The sequence below is a fragment of the Diabrotica virgifera genome, chromosome 8, assembly GCF_917563875.1.
Source record: "Diabrotica virgifera virgifera chromosome 8, PGI_DIABVI_V3a".
Lineage (NCBI taxonomy): Eukaryota > Metazoa > Arthropoda > Insecta > Coleoptera > Chrysomelidae > Diabrotica > Diabrotica virgifera.
The window spans coordinates 222,408,679-222,431,314 of record NC_065450.1 but is presented as its reverse complement, the minus strand read 5'-3'; the positions used below and the strand labels follow the sequence as shown (position 1 = coordinate 222,431,314).

General features: G+C 33.2%; 1 protein-coding gene across 1 annotated transcript in view; it reads left to right on the top strand.

Annotated features, from left to right (window-relative positions):
• Nucleotides 1-22,141, top strand: part of LOC114341865 (serine/threonine-protein kinase SBK1-like) — a 58,706-nt gene extending 36,565 nt beyond the window's left edge. Inside the window, exons 4-6 of the mRNA XM_028292677.2 lie at nucleotides 9,538-9,820; nucleotides 12,386-12,669; nucleotides 13,867-22,141. Coding sequence (XP_028148478.1) covers nucleotides 9,538-9,820; nucleotides 12,386-12,669; nucleotides 13,867-14,444 — 1,145 coding nt within the window. The 3' untranslated portion in view covers nucleotides 14,445-22,141. The remainder of the gene's footprint in view (nucleotides 1-9,537; nucleotides 9,821-12,385; nucleotides 12,670-13,866) is intronic.
• Nucleotides 22,142-22,636: the final 495 nt, after the last annotated feature.

Genomic DNA, 22,636 nt, shown 5'->3' with positions numbered 1-22,636 from the left:
GTGCGCGAACTGTTTAATGTCAACGATGAAGTGCGTCGACTAAAGCGTTTTAAGCCTACAGACTACAGACTTAATAAACAGATTTAAATAAAATTAATTAACATTTACCACTACATTATTAACTTTGTTAATTATATGTTAAAGGAAGCCTCTCACTGGAGAGAATTCCTACATGTCATTTTTTCTTCTAATTGTCATAAAATTTACTTATTGTTATGAGTGATAACAGATTGTAAATTAAATGGAGCTAAATAAAAAAAGAAAAAAAAGCATCCATCTGGATTGCAATTTTTAGAAGCCATGGAGGTGTTACCAGGAAAATGGTCAAATAAGTATTCAATTAAATATCTTTTAAAAATATTTTTAAAAATTTTTATTAGGATGAAAACTGTGTCTTTTATTTAGCAGATGCCAGTACGCACCTACTACCATCTCGTCAGTTGCACTGCGTGGAGTCGAAAATTTCTACTTGGGACAGTGATAGCAACCTATGTATTTTCGAAAAACGTTTTCGATTTTTTAACAAAATCATCATCAGTGTTAAGATCTAAAAATAAGTATAACCGAATTAATAAATGCAAAGTTGGTATTTAAATTTTGACTAGGGATATAATAGCAAGTTGGTTATACTTACAAACTTGATGCTAGCTGAGCCACAAAAGAAAAATATTAGGGTAAACACCCTTTAAATATCACATTCATGCGTTATAAGTGCATACTTTGAAAAATTGTCTTGTGATGGTTACATGGAAACTGGGATAATGCCCCAAGGTAATGTATATCCCAACACGTGGGATCCAAAATTTACTTGTTTACATACCGAAGACTTAATGGCAAATGAATGCAAAATGAAATGAGTGATGTTTCTGAAAGGTGTCAAAGGACAGACCGACAACGTGACGTATAAGTTACCCTGTATTACCACAGCCAGCTAATTGTAATAAAAGATTTTTTTTTTAATTTCAACAGTAATAACGAACATCAACAAAGTTGTGGCTATAATTACATTCGAGTACTTTGATTATGAAAGATGTAGGTAGAGTATAAAATTTTCTTTTTCTTTGTGGATTTTGAATAAAAATGGTATACATTTTTATTTTATTATTTTTGAGGTTGTCAAGTGCCTAAATTGGAGCTTATTTAAATTTAGAACGTTGTTTTTAATTGTTAAATATGCGCGTCCATCCGACTCTTAAGCAACCGCGGCGGCGCGTCACACTATATGGTGCGTATCGTACTATATGACTGGCGTATTTAATTAGCACATTGGCAATAATTAATTGAATAAATAAATAAATTATTAAAAAAACTATGTTATTAATAAATTATAAAATTTTGATAAATGTCAAGTATTTGTTGGGAATTTTTCGCATAAGTATATTATAATATCTATGTACAATGCGACAGACACGCACCATAAAATGTTACGCGCAGCGGTTTAAAAGTCGAGTGGAGGCGCATAATTAATAATTTAAAAACAACGGTCTATATTAAAATAATCCCCGATTATACATAGTCACTAGAATCTTGAAATTGAATGCATACACTTCAATTTATGCACTTATCAACATGAAAACTAATAATTTAAATATGAGTTTTCAAGCCTCGAAAATGTGCATTTTTGCATTTTTCAGATTTTAAATCGTTTAAAACTTGAAATTTATCAACTTTTGAGAAAAATAAAAAAGATCTTTTTTGAATTTGGAGTGAGTTTAGTACAACTGATTCTCATTAGGGAGTTGAGATATTCATTTGTTAGCTGAGATCTGTACCGATTTTTAATAAAGTTCATTCTTGAAAAGGCGGTTTCGCACACATAAGTTGAGCCAAACATAGTTCACAATTCTATGGGCAACATTTTCAAAAATTACCAAACACTATATTCTGATTTTAATGGCGGTCCGCAAAAAAATAGACTACTACGGTGACTGCGGTCCGACAATTGGTGACCCCTGAATTACAGTGGACTAATCTACTACATAAAAAGGATTTTTAAGTGACAGCTACAGCTTCCATGGGGCGTATAGCTTTGATGATGAAATATCGACTACATTTTATACATCAAACAGTATTTTTAGTATTGAGAACAAAACCTAAAACTTTTCCAAAAAGTTTTAACATGCCATTAATTTTCAGGACGTTCCATTTAAAAAAATACGAGAGACTGACCGGAAAACGTCCGAACCACGATCACTCATATAGGCCTGGATCTCGCGTACCAAAAAAAGTTGATTAACAGCAAGCTGAAAATTTGTTAATAGCTTAACGGTGCGGTGTCTAATGGGACAAACTTTGATGTACCCGAACACTGGAACAAGAGAAGTTTTGTTTTCACCCAATTTTGAAAAAATGTGAAAACTTTGAATTATCCACGTCCGTCTGTCCGTCTGTCTGTCTGTCTGTCTGTCTGTCTGTCCGTCTGTAATCACAACTCCTCCGTCAATATACCAGCTAGAATGACAAATGAGGTGTCAAATGAAAGCTTATAATTCAATGATGGTACTAAAGGTGAGAAATTTTACCTAGGCTGTCTGACCGTCGGTCTGTCCTACCACGAATATAACTCCTCCGTCATTATACCAGGTAAAATGACAAATGAGGTGTCAAATGAAAGCTTATAATCCAAGGATGTTAATAAAGATAAGAAATTTTACCTAGGCTCTCTGTCTGTCGGTCTGTCCGACCGCGAATATAACTCCTACGTCATTGTATCAGGTAGAATGACAAATGAGGTGTCAAATGAAAGCTTATAATCCAAGGATGGTATCAAAGGCGAGGAATATTACCTAGGCTGTCCGTCGGTCTGTCTGACCGCGAATATAACTCCTACGTCATTGTACCAGGTAGAATGACAAATGAGGTGTCAAATGAAAGCTTATAATCCAAGGATGGTACTAAATGTGAGAAATTTTACCTAGGCTGTCTGACCGTCGGTCTGCCCGACCGCGAATATAACTCCTACGTCATTGTACCAGGTAGAATGACAAATGAGGTGTCAAATGAAAGCTTATAATCCACGGATGGTATCAAAGGCGAGGAATATTACCTAGGCTGTCCGTCGGTCTGTCTGACCGCGAATATAATGCCTCCGTCCTTATACCAGGTAGAATGACAAATGAGATATCAAATGAAAGCTTATAATCCAAGGATGGTACTAAAGGTGAGAAATATTACCTAGGCTGTCTGTCGGTTAGTTCGACCTCGAATATAACTCCTACGTCATTGTATCAGATAGAATGACAAATGAGATGTCAAATAAAAGCTTATAATCCAAAGATCGTAATAACGGTGAGAAATTTGACCTAGGCTCTCTGTCGGTCTGTCCGTCTGAGCGAGCGTTTAAGTATTACGTAACGCGATTTTTGAAGATTTTTAACCCCCCCCCCCCCTACGTAACGCACTCTTTTTTGACCCCCCCCCCCCAACCTGCGTTACGTAATACTTGAACGGTCCCCTGACCGCGAATATAAGCGAATAAGTCCTCTACTATACCAGGCAGAATGACAAATTGAGGTGTCGAAAGAAAGCTTAGAATCCAAAGATGGTATAAATGTGAGAAACTTGACCTAGGACTTCCGCGACCAGAAGTACTGTTTTAAAGTCACCGGAATAGTACAAGTGATATATTATTTGGCGCGACTTCGCAACGAGAGAACAAATATATACTTCCGGTTTCATGACTGTCTGCCCGTCTGTCTTTCTCCTCCGTTATTAATACAGGTAGAATGACAAATGAGAAGTCGAATGAAAGCTTATAACCCAAGGATGGTATTAAAGATGAGAAATTTGACATCGGACTTCCGGTTTTCGAGTTGCAACTGTAGGTACTGTTTTAAAGTCACCGAAATAGTATATGCGATATTACATTCGAGGTGCCTTAGCAAGATGAGAACAAAAAATGTATACTTTTGGTTTTTATATCATTTCCGGAAAAGTAGTTCTAACCAGAAGTGCCGTTATAGTCGCAGAAATAGTACATGTAACACATCAATCTAAGCGTATTGAAAAGTTGAGTTTTGAATCTTTAGTTTCGGTACTTGTTAATTGTGGAACAGGTTAAAAATTTGGAACGTCAGCCTACGAAAACGTTCCATGTATTTTGTAGGACAGAACTTCCAATTGATTTGTTACCCTTTCATTAAACTCTCATGCAAAAATCAGACTGTTATTTATCACCAACTCAATTCCTGTCATTTGACATGTTCTACGTGTTCCATTTATTAAAATGCCCAGTTAATGATAAATTCCAGTCTAATTTTTGCATGAGACTTTAATGAAAGGGTAACAAATCAATTGGTAGTTCTGTTCGGCAAACTACATGTGACGTTTTTGTAGTCTGTCGTTCCAAATCTTTAACCTGTTCCACAATTAAAACTTCCCCTGTTACAGTGTGCCCATACATCAAAGTTTGTCCGATTAGAGACTGCTAAGCTATTAACAAATTGTCAGCTTGCTATTAATCAACTTTTTTTGGTACGCGGGATCCAGGCCTAATAATCCCACCTAAAGCGGACCCCAACTGCCCAATCATTGACACTTGCCACGCATTTAATCATTATTAAAAATGACGTTTCACCGCCGAAAAAATTGTCTAGGTCCAGAATGACAAACGCGTTATTTTCTGAATATTCGGATTTATTACACAACTGTATAATCTAATACTTGGATTTTAGTTGGCATAGAATGGAATCTTTGACGCCCAACTTTTCGGAGTGCATGTTATAGTCCCGCCAAATATAATTAGAAAATCAAAATTCACAATGCGATTTCGTAAACTATTCTCTGGAATTTTATTTACTTGGGTCTTTGATATATGTATTATTATCCGATGAAATAACATTTATTGTTGTTCATATTTTGGTTGTGTCTAGAATGTTTTGTATAGGGTGATTCATTAGGAAGTTTTGTCTGCTGATTCTACACCGGAAAAGTTTTTGCTAATGCCTACTTACCAAAAACATCCAACGCAAATAAATATGACAACTACATAATTATAAGCCTTATGAATCACCTACTAATGATATTTCTTAAAGTAATTCACAGTAATATTTATAAAAGGTGTGATGACTTATCTATCGCGCATAGAAGCTTTATTTACCACACAGGTTCTGTTTCAAAGATGCAGGGATGTTAACTGTAGGTAATGTGTAGGACTGTAATCTAAATTTACAATCAAGATGCAGTAGAAATAAATAAACCGATACACGTTAAATGCTAATATAGGAGCACTCCCGAATCATAATTTACATTGTATATACATTGTAAATCCCTAATCATGATTTTCAAAGTTAATACTTTGTAAATTATGATTCAGGAGTGCTCCTAGTAGCATTTAACGTGTATTGGTTTGTTTATTTCTACTGCATCTTGATTGTAAATTTAGTATAGGTACATATGTTTTATATACTACCAAAATACTTTCGACAGAATAAAACATAATAAACTGATATCTATGATGAAGGAAGTTGGCATAGATAATAAAGATATAATAATTAGGACCAAGGAGCAAATGCCGGAGGAATGGTCAGTTGGTCTTATACAGCCAATATATAAAAATGAGATAAGAAGGAATGCCAGAATTACAGACCAATTACATTTTTTTTTTGAAAAATGGCTTTGGCAGAGCCAATTAGCCAGACTTGTTTGTAATTGATTGCAGATTCATAGTCATAAATTTCTTATAACATAAGTACATTCTACAATTTTATTTTTATAGATACATTGGTACATTGTATAGCTTTTTTTATTTTGTTTTTTTTTAATTATTTTACTGTGTTTTTTTTTAATATATATTTTAATTTGTGCGAAACACTTTTTTTACTTCTTTTTTTTTCTATTCTTTTTTATTTTTGTTCCTTTTTTTTCTTTTTTTTTTTGTTTATTATTTTTTTTGTTATTATTTTATTTTGTGTTTTTTTAATATTATTTTTTTTTTAATTTTTTCAAACCACATTAACAAATTATGCCTATTTATTACATATTACGTTTACAACTTGTATTTACATAATTTAACATGTTTATAAATGAGATGAAGAATTTCCATATCATTTGTAAATATTAAAGTATTTAGGTTTATTGGGAAAAAACATTTTAAATCTTTTAATTCCTTATAAAGGTCGTTTATGTTATTTATGTTTAAATGACATTCTAATATGACATGTGTTAGATCTCCGATTTTGCCACAAGTACAATTGGGAGTATCTGCCTAGCCGATTCTATGCATGTAAGATGGCGTAAGAGCATGATTGGCTCTCAACCGATTTATGGTCTTTATAAAATGTCTGTTATATTCTGTATAAAACCATCTTTTTGAGAATATCCTAGGGTTACAATGAGCAAAATTTGAGCCAGTATTACATTCTCTGTAATGCAATTGCCAATTATTTTTAAGTTTTTGTCTGCTAAAAGTATCAATATCTGAAGCTGGAATTAAATTTTTGTTTATTTTTTCTCCGATCACATAAGCTGATTTAGCAAAATTGTCAACTATTTCATTGACCAATTACATTGCTAAATGTAATTACAAAATCATTTCTGGCATTATCTACAATTGATTGTCAGAATACTCCGAAAATATAATTAATTGGTGATTATCAAAATGGTTTCAGACCAAATAGAGCTACTACAGACAACATATTCATACTAAGAACGATACAAGAAAAAGCTTATGAATACGACATAGAACTATACATATATACAGTGCGCCGGAATAAGTGTTACCCCCCTTATTAACTTATTTATTCTTAGCACATAAGCAAAACGCTCGGATAGGTCGATTTTTAAAATAATCATAGTATGTTATAGCACCAATGTTTCGAACTTTACGCGATCCCTCTTCAGGTGACAGGCATAACTTTGATTTTTTTAAATGGGAAAGTACATCATGTGACACCTCATTGAAAAGCTTTTGAAATACTGATTAGAAAAATGTATAATACTTTAATCTTTTTTGACAGCGTAGGCGCAAAATTTCGGTCGAATTATTTTTAAACGTATTTATTTTTTTCAAATCCTGAGAAAACTAATAAATATTTATAAAAAATTTAAATTCAGTATAAAAGATTACATTATTACCGAGGACTGACAGTCCCTTGGAATAAACAAAAAGCTTCTTTTGAATGATATATTTGAAATTAAAAATCAGACTAAATTTTCTCTTTTTTCACCCCTGTGACCTATTAAAATAAACATTATAGAAGTTCTCGGGGACTTTAGACGATCGAGAATACTGTAATATTTCATTCTGAGTTTAAATTTTTCAAAAATATTTATTAGTTTTCTCAGGATTTGATTCGAAAAAAATGAACGCATTTAGAAAGAATTCGACCAAAATTTTGCACCTACTCCTAAAAATCCACAAGGAAAAATTTCCTATAGCTGGCTGTATACCATTAATTACAAGTAAAATTTAATAAAAAATTTTTGGCTTGGTAAAAGGTATATTAGTTTAAAAAGCCGCTGTAGGTCTACAAACATAGAAACGAAACGTTTGTTTCTATATTTGCAGCCCTATATAGGCTTTTTAAACTAATATACCTTTTACCAAGCCAAACATTTTTTATTAAATTTTACTTAAAAAGGATTAAATTATTATACATTTTTGTAATCAGTATTTTAAAAGCTTTTAAATGAGGTATCACATAATGTACTTTCCCATTTAAAAAAATCAAAGTTATGTCTGTCACCTGAAGAGGGATTGCGTAAAGTTCGAAACATTGATGCTATAACATACTAGGATTATTTTAAAAATCGACCTGTCCGAGCGTTTTGCTTATGTGCTAAAAATAAATAAGTTAATAAGGGGGTAACACTTATTCCAGTGCACTGTATGTATAATATGTATATAGTGACTTTAAACAAGCTTTTGATAGTGTGAAAAGAGACAAAATGCTGGAAGACCTCCGTAATTTAAGCATACCAAAAAATATATCAGCCCCATAAAAATGACGTTAAAAGCCGCAGTTAGAGTAGATGGAGAACTGTCTCCCCTGTTTGACATCAACATGGGGGTGAGACAGGGAGACGCACTATCAACCATGCTGTTCAATCTAGTTCTTGACGCAGTCATCAGAAAAACCAATGTAACCGGCCATATAAATAACAAAACAGTACAAATTACTGCATATGCAGACGATGTCGTCATTATTATGTAGAAGCAAGACACAACTAATGGAAACGTTCAAGGAAATTAATCCTGAAGCACAAAAAAGAGCACATATACGAAACAAAAACTAAGTACATGACCATTAAAAGAACACCTGACAATGAAAATAATAACGAATGGAAGGACAGGCAAAACCCATCCAGGGTTATGATGCCAAAAGAAGAAGAAGAAGAATATAATATAATTAAACAACCAGCATTAGAATAGCTGGCAAGTTTACATATCCTGTTCCTATTCAACGCGGAGTTCGACAGGGATGTATATTATCTCCTCTTCTTTTGATATATACTCAGAACAAACTTTAAAAAATACCGTAGAAGACGTGGAAAGACTTTTGTATCTGGAAAAAAAAACATAAGTGTGAAGGGTCTCGAACTAGCAGTGGAAATGGTAAACGAGGATATAATGGCCGCTTATCACGAAAATTGTCAGAGAGATCAAGAAAACACAAGAAAAATACATCTTGGTGGAATGAACACTTGCAAAAGCTAAGGGCAGAAGTAAGAAGGCTACTTATTAAGGCCAAATCAAATCAAGAGTGGGATATTTATAGAGAAAAACTGACGCAGTACAATAAAGAAATCCGTAAAGCCAAAAGAGACTCATGGAGGAAGTTCTGCGAGGAGAAGAAACCTGCATGTTCAAGAATCCACAAAGTCCTGGGCGAAGGATGGTATTACAAATTGGATGGTATATTTCGTCTATTTTTGCATTACTAAAATCCTTTATGCTACAGAATTTATAAAAAAATAATGTGTGTGTACTTTGTACGCACGTAAGAAGTTATACTTCTATTATAATATAATCTAACTTCATATAGGTTATGAATTATTATGATTATTATGATTTCAACGAAATCAATATACCTATCTACTTTCAACAGTTTTTTTGTATTGTATTTAAATATTAAACTAATTTTAGAAAGAACAAAAAGGATACCAAAAACTAAAAAAAATATGACTTTGTCCGGATTTGAACAGGGGACCTCTCGATCCCTAGTCGATGCTCTACCGATCAGCTACCACCATTTTTGAATTCAGTCGGTCATTTCTCGGACATAATTACAATCACGGTGACAGATACATTAATTGAAAATAAACATTTTCAATAATACTTATTAGGGGGAAGACAAATCAACAGACATAAAAATTATAATAAATATATTTACTAAAAACACTAATACTCTTAATATATTCTTTTCACGCACACATTATTTGCGCTACCTAACTTAAAAGTTGTAGCGACTAATCCCATACTGTCGGTGTGCGCATGCGCCAGGGAATGTAAAAATTCACCCTAGTGCCTAAAGAAGTATAACTTCAAAAATATTGTTTAATTAAAGTCTGTATTAATACTCGTCTCTTTATTTTCAGGTGATTTGACGTCAAATGTCTCTGAAATCGGTATAGGAGAACTACACACGAAAAGAGTAGCAAAACAGTTAGCAGCTGCCTTGGAACATATGCATGCACGAGATCTTGTTCATCGTGACGTCAAATTAGACAACATTTTAGTATTCAAATCAGATTTTTCTAGAATCAAACTGTGTGATTTTGGCGAAACTCGACTATCGGGAACTGTAGTACTTCGAAGAAACGAATGGTTGCCCTACGCTGCGCCGGAGGTCCTTTTGGTACCTACAGATGGTACCTACACGTAAGTTTATCGTTGAATTTTTAAACATCTTTTCGAGGAGGATTGACAACCATCAGAGCTATGCAAATCCTGTTGACTGTTGCTCTAAATAACTCGACTTTATCTGAATCATTTTATTATTGCATAAACCAGGATTTTTCGATTTTGGTACATTTCGCCTTGCATAATGGGTTTTAATAATGCATATTTTTACATATGGTCTAAATGCGGAATCAAAAATCCTATATTCAATGAATAATAGATAAGCCTCAAGAAAAATACATAAAGATATGGAAGTCTTTCAAGGAATCCAAGCTTACTAGAAACTATTACTATTAGGAATATAATGAATATTTCTTGTATCGGCATCAATTAACTTTGCCGTACCGAAAACCTGAGGATGCATAGTAAATTATAGTATGCGAAACAGGTCGTCCGTGGTAGAATAAATTGACTATAAGTCTTTTTATTTATTTCTCTTTGCCTAAATTGAAATGGACTCACATGGGCAACATATTCAAAATTTTGTTATTGATAGATAATTGAATATCCTTTCAAATGAGCTATCACACGACCCCTACTCTCAGTTAAAAAAATCATCGAACACGTATCACGCTCAGATGGATAACGTCACTAGTTTAATATATCATCATCATTCTCTTTACCTTATCCCTATGCGGGGTCGGCTTCCCTAATTGCATTTCTCCACACAGTTCTATCTTGGATCATATCAACATGACCAAACCACCTTAACCTATGCTGTCTCATTTTGGCATCAATTGGTGCCACACCTAGACTTCCCCTAATATACTCATTTCTAATTTTATCCTTCTTTGTCACTCCACTCATCCATCGAAGCATTCTCATTTCTGCCACATGCATTCGTTGTTCGTCTTTCTTTTTCACTGTCCAACATTCAGTTCCGTACACTATAGCCGGTCTTATGGCTGTTTTATACAATTTTCCCTTCAGTTTCATTGGAATTTTTCTGCCACACAACACACCACTCGCTTCTTTCCATTTCATCCATCCAGCCCTAATTCTACTGCATGCATCTCCATCTATTTCTCCATTACTCTGTAATACCGATCCTAGGTACTTAAAACTATTGCTTTTCACAATCATTTCACCATTCAAAGATACCATTTTATTTGTATTAACTCCATCTTTAAATGAACATTCCAAATACTCTGTTTTTGTCCTCCTAAGTTTTAAACCTTTTTCCTTCAAAGCTTGTCTCCACTGTTCCAGTTTTTGTTCCAAGTCTCTTTCACTATTTCCTATTAACACTACATCATCAGCATACATTAGGCACCATGGAATGCTACCCTGTAGTTTCGCCGTTATCTGGTCCAAAACTAATGAGAATAAATAAGGACTAAGCACCAAGCCTTGGTGCAATCCTACTTTCACCTGAAATTTATCAGTCTCTCCCACACCTGTCCTAACACTAGTCGTTACTCCCTCATACATATCTCTCACAATCTTTACATATTCGCCAGGGACTCCTTTCTTATTGAGTGCCCACCACAGAATCTCTCGAGGAAATCTATCATATGATTTCTCAAGTTCAATGAATACCATATGAGCGTTGGTCTCTTTATTCCTGTACTTTTCTATCAGTTGCTTTACAATGAAAATTTCATCTGTTGTTGATCTGCCCTGCATAAAGCCAAATTGATTATCGGATATTTTTGTTTCTTCACGTATCCGTCTATCAATTACTCTCTCCCATATTTTCATGGTGTGGCTAAGTAGTTTTATAGCCCTGTAGTTTGTACATTGTTGTATGTCTCCCTTGTTTTTGTAGACAGGTACTAATATACTACTTCTCCATTCGTCTGGCATTTGTCCAACTTCCATAATTCTATTAAATAGACCTGCTAGCCAACTTATTCCTGTCTCTCCCAATGCTCTCCATACTTCCCCAGGAATATCATCTGGTCCGACTACTTTTCTTTTCTTTATTTTTTGAAGCGCTTGAGCCACTTTCCCGTTTGTTATTCTGGTAACCATTGCTGTTACTGTCTCCGTTAACTCAACAGGCTGTCTGTCAAATTCTTCATTTAATAAACTGTCAAAATAATTTCTCCATCTCTTTTTGACACCCTTTTCGTGAATTAGTATTTTATTATTTACATCTCGGATACATCTAATCTGATTAAAATCTCTTGCTTTCTTTGCTCTCTGTTTGGCTATTTTATATATCTTTGCTTCGCCTTTCTTGGTATCAAGTTGATCGTATAGGTTTGAATACGCTTCTGCTTTAGCTTTTGCTACTGCTACTTTCGCTTCCTTTTTGGCGACTATAATATGGTCGTATATATGGCGACTATATTATAGTTTTGAAGAACTCTGTCCGATCTGTTTTCTTGCTCTTCACTAGTTTAATATATATACCAAAAAAATCATAATTTAAAAATAAAAATCGACCTGTTTTTGGATTTGTCTCCAAAGTCGCTCATTTTCGAAAAAATGAATTTATTTCATAATTTTGACCGTCAGTGTATAATCAAGTGTATTATATCAAGGTATTCCGTTCCTGTATCTAGTGTAAAAAATTATAATTATCTATGTATTTTTTAGAGCAAAGACTTCCCACGACGTGTGGCAGTTCGGCATAGTCATATTTGTCTGTCTCACTGGCTGTTTGCCATGGCAAAAGGCTGCTATGGATGATCCCCGATATGTCCGTTATCTTTCCTGGCAGAACTCCAATATACCTTTGAAGAGACAACCTAAAATGTTTAAATTGGTTTCGTCCAAAGCCCAAAGACTGTTTAAAAAGTACTTGGAACCAAGGGCAGAGAAAAGACCAGCAGGTCTAGCGGAAGTACATAGATTTTTGGAAGATAGATGGATGTCAAAAGGTAAGTACATTGATGGATATATTTGACAAGGTACATAACACTGTAAGTTAAACAAGCAATACCTTATCATCAATTGTGATTAAATAAGAGATATACTTTCTTTTGTTTTTACTTCTCCTTATTCTGTTAAATGTTTTGGAATCAAAATTAATTCGGTTAAAATTGTTACACTCCATATTACCTCTTATTGCTTTCTCTTTAATTTAGTTTGCCCCAATAAATTATTTATGATTAACTATTTAGATGGAAAATAAGCCACAATTAAATTGAAAAAATAATTTTATTAACGTTTCGAAGCCATTATTTAAATAATTTTCAGTGGAGAGATTCAAGTATAGTCCTGAAAGAATCAGATAGTAAAAAGAGAAAAATCAAAGAAGCGGCTCTAATTATGCTAAATGAAATCAATTGTGTCGCAAATTCCTCGGTAGAATGCAGTAGGATGTGGTTACCCATACTGAAAGAGGAAGTCAATAGAAAGAAAATACCACGATTAGTAAGTCAATAACATATCGAGTTCGTACAAATTTTATATTTTAGTATTACTTATTGAATACCTATGTACTATTAATATTATTTATAATTTAAACATATTAAAGTCAGAATTTGGTATTAGTTTTTGAAAGTAAATTAAATGTAAGACCAAATCCTTACGATGTCGGGATAGTATCACGAGGTTTTTTCCTGGTTTTCCCTCCTGATTTACTATGGAATCTCTAACGAGAGAATTTTACTGTCATCGTTACATTTGGTTGTCTTTTTAAAGACAGATCACTTGCTATAATTTTTTGTGACGGATATTCTTGAGTTGGGATTGATTTCATGTAATCGAATGAACTATCTTTTAGTAAAGTCGTCCCAAGAAGCAACTCATAAATATTGGCGATATCATTTTAAAGTCTTCTACTTTAAAATGTATAATATACGTCTGAATTGCCAATATAAATGAGTCAGATTAAATAAATTAGAAGAATTTTTTACTTAGCAACAACAGTTTTGTTTAATTTAGTAGTATTTTGTATTTTGACAACGAAACCCGATTTGGGCTTCGAAACGTAAATAAAATTATTTTTTCAATTTAATTGTGGCTTATTTCCCATCTAAATAGTGAATCATAAAAATTCCACAAGGAAATAGCTTCAGAACAAAATTATTTATATATTTGTGTTTAATTTATCTTCTCTATATTTTTGCCAGGTATGGAGAAGACCAATGAGGCGTTAAAGGAAGACGATGGCCTCTGCCCTTCAATGTACAGCTTCCACAGCAGCCCTGAAGAAAAACACAGACTGCTCTTCTCTCTCACTCAATACGGCCTAGAAACAACAGTGGACAGAGTAGCGAAGAAAAACAGAATCAGAGAGTGGATCCAAAACAGCGTAATTGAAGAAGACGAAGAACCAATAGAAGAATTAGACGAAGAAGACATCAAAATACGAGACAATCAAAACGGACCGCTTGGAGAAAGAGGTTCCATGACTGAAAGAAAGATAAAAGATATCAAAAAGCACCACAAGAGACACCATCGACACCACAAGCCTAAAGAAGAAACGCCTTACAAACCACCAGTAGATCCTAGAATTCCTTTAGAACACCAGAAGGTATCTAGGGTTTTAGAAGATGCTCAAGACGTGGAACGAAGAAGTCTGGCTCAGTCTAAGAGCTTGAGGGAGGTCAGAGTTCCGAATTCTTTGACTTCTTCTGAAAGTGCTTTCAGTAGTGAATCTAGTTTAACTGTTAGACACAAAATCAATGTACAAATTCCCCAAACCTGACATGACTTTGGGTAATACTATGTCCTAGGTCTATCTGAAATATTGAAATGTACCTGAGTACAACAATATCATCCACTTGGTTAATTTATGAACTGAAATGGTTTCGTACCGAAGAATGTAGATTTGTTATTGAAGGTTTAGATCAATATGATCTTTAGTATTTCTCATTCCTTATTATTTTAGTGACTATAGTCATTCTTAATCGTTTCACGTGCGTGCCTCCTTACGTTTTTACTGGTCAAGTAAAATATCAATCGAGTTTCCTTTCTGAATGTACTTCCTTATTTTCGTACATTTTATCTGGATCATTCAAATCCATCAAAAGAACCTTACTTTCTGAAGCAATTCGAAAACGACCTTGTTAGAGATTTAGGGCTTTCAAAATCTAAGACTTAATTACTTGGATCAAGATTAAAATAGTGAAATTTGTTAGAAAAGAATACGGGAATCACTGGCGAAGCGTCCATGTAACCACTGTTATTTGTAAATCTCTCCCCACTCATGTTCCTTCGTTGTGGCATTGAGCTCCGTAGACGGGGCGTTTAGGATTGCAAATCTCCTCGTCTTGTACGACCCTCGTCCCTTGCGATCGGTAGCGCACGAGAAAGTTTAAGTGAGACGCACGTTTTCAGTCATGGAACTAAGTTTATTTTATTCGTTTCCTTCGTTTTTTATTGATTTTTGATCGATGAATGTTATGTTCGTTGATTTTATAATGTTCCGTTGGTGTATGTTGACGGAAACAATTATTTGAAATAATAAAAATAAGTGTGACAAACGAACAGTAAAATATTTTTTCTACGAGCGTGCAAAAATGTCTACTTTCGCGCACGCATTTTAGTTTAGAAAGTTTTACTTTTCCGCACGCGTGTTACTTTTCCGCACGCGGTTTACTTTTCCGCACGCGGTTTTTACTTTTCCGCACGCGCATCCACCGTCATGGAAACCAAGATCGTCGTCATGCTAACTAATTATATTGAAAGTTTGGTTTTGACAACATTGTCAAAGAATTAAGTCAACTTTTTAACAATTTTATTATTATCAAATACAAAATTTGTAATTTTAATTATATCTATTTATTATTTACAATGTTTATATTGAACGTACAACTGAATTCTACGCTTTTTTCTTCAAATATGCTGTTAACTTAAAATAATCGCCTATATTGACATTTTTTTCAATTTTTAATACTGACTTGAGCATGGAATAGCGGGACCACAACGTATTTGGTTTGCAGATTTTGGATAGACTAATAAAATAAGCCAAAAACACTTCTTCTTTTAAGCTATTTACACTTTTTTCTTTACACCAACTCATAAAAATATTGTATTCTTTCTTGTACCTGTTTGCTGATTTTTCCGGTAACAAATTAAGATAATTGACAACGTCGAGGATAGATGGAGGTAGTTCTTCGTCACTTGATGCCATCTAAATCAATTAAAACCTGTACATAACAGGTATTTAGGCACCGCATTGAATTTAATTCGGTGTTATTAGATCGTCGTCATGCTAACCAATTATATAGAAAGTTTGGTTTTGACAACTTTGTCAAAGATTTAATTTGTGTATGTATTTTTATATTAATTCAATTAATTTGGTCATTTTTAAATGCTCGTAGAAAAAATATTGTTCCTAACTCTTGCAGAAAGCCTCTTTTCCGCACTCGACTGCTTGCTGAACTCCGCTTCGCTTCGTTCGACAAACTGAAATCGCGTGCGGAAAAGTATGACTTTCTGCACTTGTTAGGAAAACAACTATATTTATTTTGATAACAAAAAAAGGTGTTTGCTTAGATCTCGGAAGAGGGTCGATTGTTAGCGAGCCGAGGGTTTGTCTGCATTGTTCGCATGCTGTGAAGAGACTGGCTAAAACTACAACACTATTATATCGATGTATGCCTTTCTACACTATGGCCCGAAGAGGGCAATAAATTATTTAGATCTGGCGTTTAAAAACAGAAACACTTCTACAGTTTTAAGAAACCTTTTGAACGCATGTCCTTTGTGAGTTGTTGACACATATGGTCTGATATGGTAATTAATTTATGGGGAATTCATTTTGTTAAACTAAACACACCAAAAACCATATGGTTAGGGATGCATTTCGTTTCGTAAAACCGTGTCTTTCTTAGCATCTGGTTTGTATATTAACTGTGACTTTTGTATGACCCATATTATTTCGTTTTGAGAAAAATTATTAAAATTAAAATTAGCAAAAATAGTAATTAAAGCGTATCGCTATAATTGTAGCATGTAGAAATATAGTAGCTTTGTAGAAATATATTGTTTGTAATACCTATAAAATTCTGAAAACATTGAACTTCTGTTTCTAGGTGTTTATTATAAAATTCGTTAAGGAAGTAGAAAAATGCCCTCAATTGTATAATGCTGATTGTATACAAATTAAAAGTACTAAAAATGAAACAATACCGTATTTTTCACAGATCTAAATAGTCGTTTTGGTTGATATAGTCCTGTCGCCAGGGGGGGTACAACGGCCTCCTGTATTCAGATGGACTTACCCAAGTTTTTTTTATGTATTTTGACCCGTAGAACACGAATTTTTTGGGTAACAGTTGATCCGGATGTCGATAAGATTGTTATAAACAAAGAAGTTGAGGAATTACATAACAGCGATTTCTCGCAAGACAAAACATGTTTTTGTATTTTTTGGGCCATTCTAACCAAAAAGTGTTCCTACAAATTTTTTCGTAGGATGCATAGTTTTCGAGATAAACGCGGTGGAACTTTCAAAAAATCGAAAAATTGCAATTTTTGTACCCGAATAACTTTTGATTAAAAAATAAAATAGCAATTCTGCTTACCGCATTTGAAAGTTCAAGTCAAAGTATATCGGTTTTAGTTATTTGCATTGCTAAAAATTTATTATTTTATTGTTAAACAAAAGTATAAACACCTAGTGCTGGAGTGATGTTTTCAATGATTTCTCATTTAAAATCGAACGAGTAGGTAGAGTAGGTACAAGTGGAAGCGAGGCTATTTCTACGTAGCATGCATGTAAACGCATGTATTAGGCACGGGAAACACTATGTGTTTATAGCTTTTTTTAGAAATAAACACATACATTTTTAGCAATGTATATATTCGAAACCGATAGAATTTGACTTGAACTTTCAAACGCGGTAAGCAGAATTGCTATTTTATTTTTTAATCAAAAGTTATTCGGGTTCAAAAATTGCAATTTTTCGATTTTTTGAAATTTCAACCGCGTTTATCTCGAAAACTATGCATCCTACGAAAAAACTTGTAGGAACATTTTTTGGTTAGAATGGCCCAAAAAATACAAAAACATATTTTGTTTTGCGAGAAATCGCTGTTATGTAATTCCTCAACTTCTTTGTTTATAACAATCTTATCGACATCCGGATCAACTGTTACCCAAAAAATTCGTGTTCTACGGGCCAAAATACACAATAAAAACTTGGGTAAGTCCATCTGAATACAGGAGGCCGTTGTACCCCCCTTGGCGACAGGACTAATATATAAAAAATGCGTTCTTCTTGGTTGGAAGATGTGAGCAAACTGAATCGACTAGTGTGCGGAGAGCAATTGCATGTGCCGCAGGGTTCGTACAAGACGACCACGACGCGCAAACTTCGAGACGTGTCTTCGATCGACCCATGTGCGGACGGCCATATCATTTTTCTTTAAACTGACATACAACACACACAAACTAAATCAGATAGATTTTTCACTATTTCAGTCATTATAGATGTTCTCAGTACTTATTTCTTTTGTGATTAATCTTTTTCCCGCATTTTAGTGACGCAGATTCTAAAGAGTCATAGATCTATTTCCAATCAATTTGGTTGTCTTCTCTTTGCAAGCTAATGTTCTCTCTTACTTCACTTTTAAGATTTATCCATCTATAGGAGTTAACTAAGTAATTCTTGCTTTGTTCGGTTAGTTTTACTAAGCATTCCTATTCCATTCCATTCTCATATGCTTATGACAAAAAATTTAAAGTGAGCACGTTGTTGGTCATTATTATTATCTGTAGTAACGTCGTTTCTTTTATGTTGCTTTTATTCTAGACAGTACAAAGACCAAATCCTAGTTTCATAAATTAAACAAAGATTATTACGAAGAATATAACAGAGATTTTTAGAATATTACAATCAACTGATAACGGTATTCTATTACAGAAACCGTCTTATATTTTGAGTCATAGGATCAATACATTAAAGTTCACACCAAACCGTTTTTTCAGTGCATTATAGTTTGTCGAATTCTCTCTATCGTGATTGTTGATATTGATAGAACTCAGAAAATTATGTATTCGTTGACGGATGGTTGCATACTTTCACAATGTCAAGGGGTAAAATTACAATTAGGGATTCCAATGAACTGTCAGTGGTGGCCGGTGGATGGCTAAACTGACATGGCCATAGACATAGTTAAGGGGGGTGGTCATGGCGTATCTAATGTTTACCTTGAATATTGACAAATTTGTAAAGAATATCCTGTTTGGTTTTGTTTTTTTGTTAATTGTGTAGCGAAATTTGTGAAATTGTGATAGCAAATTAAATATGAAGTGGTTTAAACATTGGATACGCCTATGGATGACAGTTTCGCCATCCAGCAGCCATATTATATCACGTGATTTGGAATGCCTAATTATTGTCGTTCTAGGCATGATACTATAAATAACAGGTTAATATATTTCAACATTTTATCGTTGACGCACTGAAAGAAGGGTGTGGTATAAACTTTACACTACAGGGTGATTGATTAGTGGGGTAAGGCTCAATAGATCCGCTATAGTAATAGATAGCAATAAAAGTTAATAACAAAAATTTTAGCCACCTTTGATCTTCACATTACAAAATTAGTTAGAATGTTACAGGGTGTTCGATAACACAGTGGCAGACCAAACTTATGTTTTTTAAATGGAACACCCTATATTTTATTTTAAATTCGAAATCCTGTTAACTTCTCCATCACAAAAATATAAAGGTTTGTTATGTTATACAGGGTATTTACAAAGTTATAACCAATTTTATATGAAAATCGTAACAAGTTCAACTCCCTGTATAAATAAAAATAAGCAAAAAGGCAAAATTTTCAAGAATGATTGATATTGCTAATGTGCTTTATATCAAATACAGGGTGAGTCAAAACGCAAGTACATTATTTTCTCAGTAATGTTAAATGGAACACCCTGTATTTTATATCATTATTGAAAAGTAACATTACCGTACTTTAATTTTTAGATAACATTCCCTACGTCTAAATTTATTAGTTTTCGAGATATTTTTATTTTTCAATGGACCAATAGCGTGGCCACCCAAATCACCAGAATTTAATAAACTGGACTGATTTTTTTGGGGTTACATTAATAATGAAGTTTATAAAATACCTCCAACATCAAGGGATGAGATGAAAAATAGAATACAAAGTGTATTTCGATGTGTTAATTTACAAATGCTTCGTAGAGTAAGTAGTTCATCCAATAATCGTTTTTAGGCGTGCATAAATGTGTTAAGAGGTAATTTTGAACACCTTATGCAATTAAATATTAAAAATATTTTATTAAAAGTAACTTCTAATTTTTTCAAACATGCTTTTTTGCAAAATGTATTACTGATAAATTATTTTTCGTTCTTTCTTTTTTTGTAAAATGTATTAGGTACTAATAAATTATTTTTATTTCTTTATTTGCTACATTGTTACATTGATTACCGGATTGATAATCAGTAATCGTCAATTGTCAATTCAGTCATGGCTTACTTAAAATTTACATACATTTAGACACCTAAAATAATTTGCTCTGAAAAATGAAAATATCTCGAAAACTAATAAATTTGGACATAGGGAATGTTGTGTACAAATTAAAGTACGGTAATGTTACCTACTTTTCAATAGTGATATAAAATACAGGGTATCCCATTTAAATTTTACTGAGAAAATAATGTACTTGCGTTTTGACTCACCCTGTATTTGTTACAAAGAAAATTAGCAATGTCAATCATTCTTAAAAATTTTGACAATAAATAAAAAAATATGGCATTAATAAACCATTGCTGTTGTGCTTATTTTTATTTATACAGGGAGTTGAACTTGTTACGATTTTCATACAAAATGGGTTATAACTTTGTAGATACCCCGTATAACATAACAAACTTTTATATTTTTGTGATGGAGAAGTTTACATGATTTCGATTTTAAAATAAAATAGTGTTGCATTTAAAAAAACATAAGTTTGGTCTGCCACTGTGTTATCGAACACCCTGTAACATTCTAACTAATTTCATAATGTAAAGCTGAAAGTTGGCTACAATTTTTGTTATTAACTTTTATTGCTATCTATTACTATAGCGGATCTATTAAGCTTTACCCCACTAATCAATCACCCTGTATATTTCTAAAAATTTGTAGGTGTTTAAAAGGATCTAAAAATGTCCAATAGTTTTGATTGATAAAAGATTGTAGGACTGTGGTCAGAAAATAAAACAGAACTTTAAGGTTAGCTTTTGCAGTGACTAACTGCAAACAGTTTGAAAAGTTTCAAACTCTAAATATTTAATAAAAACTTCTAGTTTTTTCAGTCTTTGTAAAAGTATAAATTAGAGGACAAAGGTACAAAGTCCACAGTTCATAAATTATCTGCAAAACAGTAGAAGCTCCTGCAAAAACAAACCTTATAAAAATATTATCTTTAGATAACATCGGGACCAGTAGCTTGTGTAGATTTATGATGGTTAGACCAGTAAACTATGAGCCAGGGATAAACAGAGCTGCGCGAAATAAGGGCCACGTAGGGCTATTGTTAAGTTTCTACCATGAATGTGCTATGTATTCACATAGGCGTATATATTAACATAGACTGAGCACTGAGCAGTCTCTAGATCTAAATGACAACATCTTTTTGAATTGAATACTCGTGTTTTTCCACGGGCCCGAAATCCTATTCAGCGTCATTCGAAGAATCGAGACGCCTGCAGTAACCTTGCTGTATACAGTAATATCTGATACATATACACTTATTTTAACTTTCTATTCTTTGACTAGTTTCAGGGTGATTTCAGTCCATTGGAAGTTGATTTGTTCAGTTTCTCAAAAAAATATAGTTCGACACATGTTTTATGGTATGATTTATTCAGTTTTTTTTTTTAAATATAGTACGAAGCATGGTTTTATGGTAAGCTATAGTAACTAACTATAGTAAAAACCGGTTTCAATCCTTTGGGGTTGATTTATTCAGTTTTTCCAAAAAGTATAGTGTGACACATGTTTTTATTCCGAATTTTCTATTTTTGACTGGCTTCGGGGTGGTTTCAACCCAATAGGGTTGATTTATATCAACCATGCATACAACACATTTTGAGTTGTATGCCTCTTCTATATTTAGATGCATGAATCAAGCATCCATGTGCTACGCTCTCTGTGCATCCCTGCTCTAAAATACAAACAGTGGATTGTTAATTTTAATGAAGTAGGTCTTTCAGTATTTAATTTTCTAAAAAAATAATTAAAATTTTGATTTTTAAACAATAATATAAGCTCTATTTTAAGTAGTATTTAGGATGTGATGTTTTTACATGATATAGAATGTGATAAACGATCAGATAAATTATAATTTTTTATTATATTCTAATAAACAATGTAAATAATTGTAAGGTAATGAAATGCTGATAAGGAACTGATGTTAAATAGACAATAAACTTATTACTAAAAGATGTAGGTATTATTTCTAAAAATTCCATATCATATCCAAATGACAAAATTTTTTAATGAGCGTTTGGAAAACATCGAAATAGTTCGATTAAAAAGAGTGAACTAAACAATTAAAGCGAATAATTGACAATAATTGATCACAATAAAAGAGTCAATAATTGACCATGTAGAATCTTATGTATACCTTGGCACCAACGTAAATGCAAAATGGGAACAGAGCACAAAAATTAAGGCGAGAATAGAACGAGCTAGAACAGCATTTAACAATATGAAAGCTCTTCACGGGCAGGGATTTGCCTCTTCCTCTAAAACTACGTATAGTTAAATGCTACATTTTCCCGATATGGTGTGGAGTAGGGTGCATCGAAAAAGGCGAAATTTTTATTTTGTGATGGAAAAGTAATACCTCACAAAAGTTGCCTAACAAACTATTTAGTATTTTAGTAAATTTGCGTTGAAATAAAAAAATATTTTCTGCCCCCCACGGCAATTAAA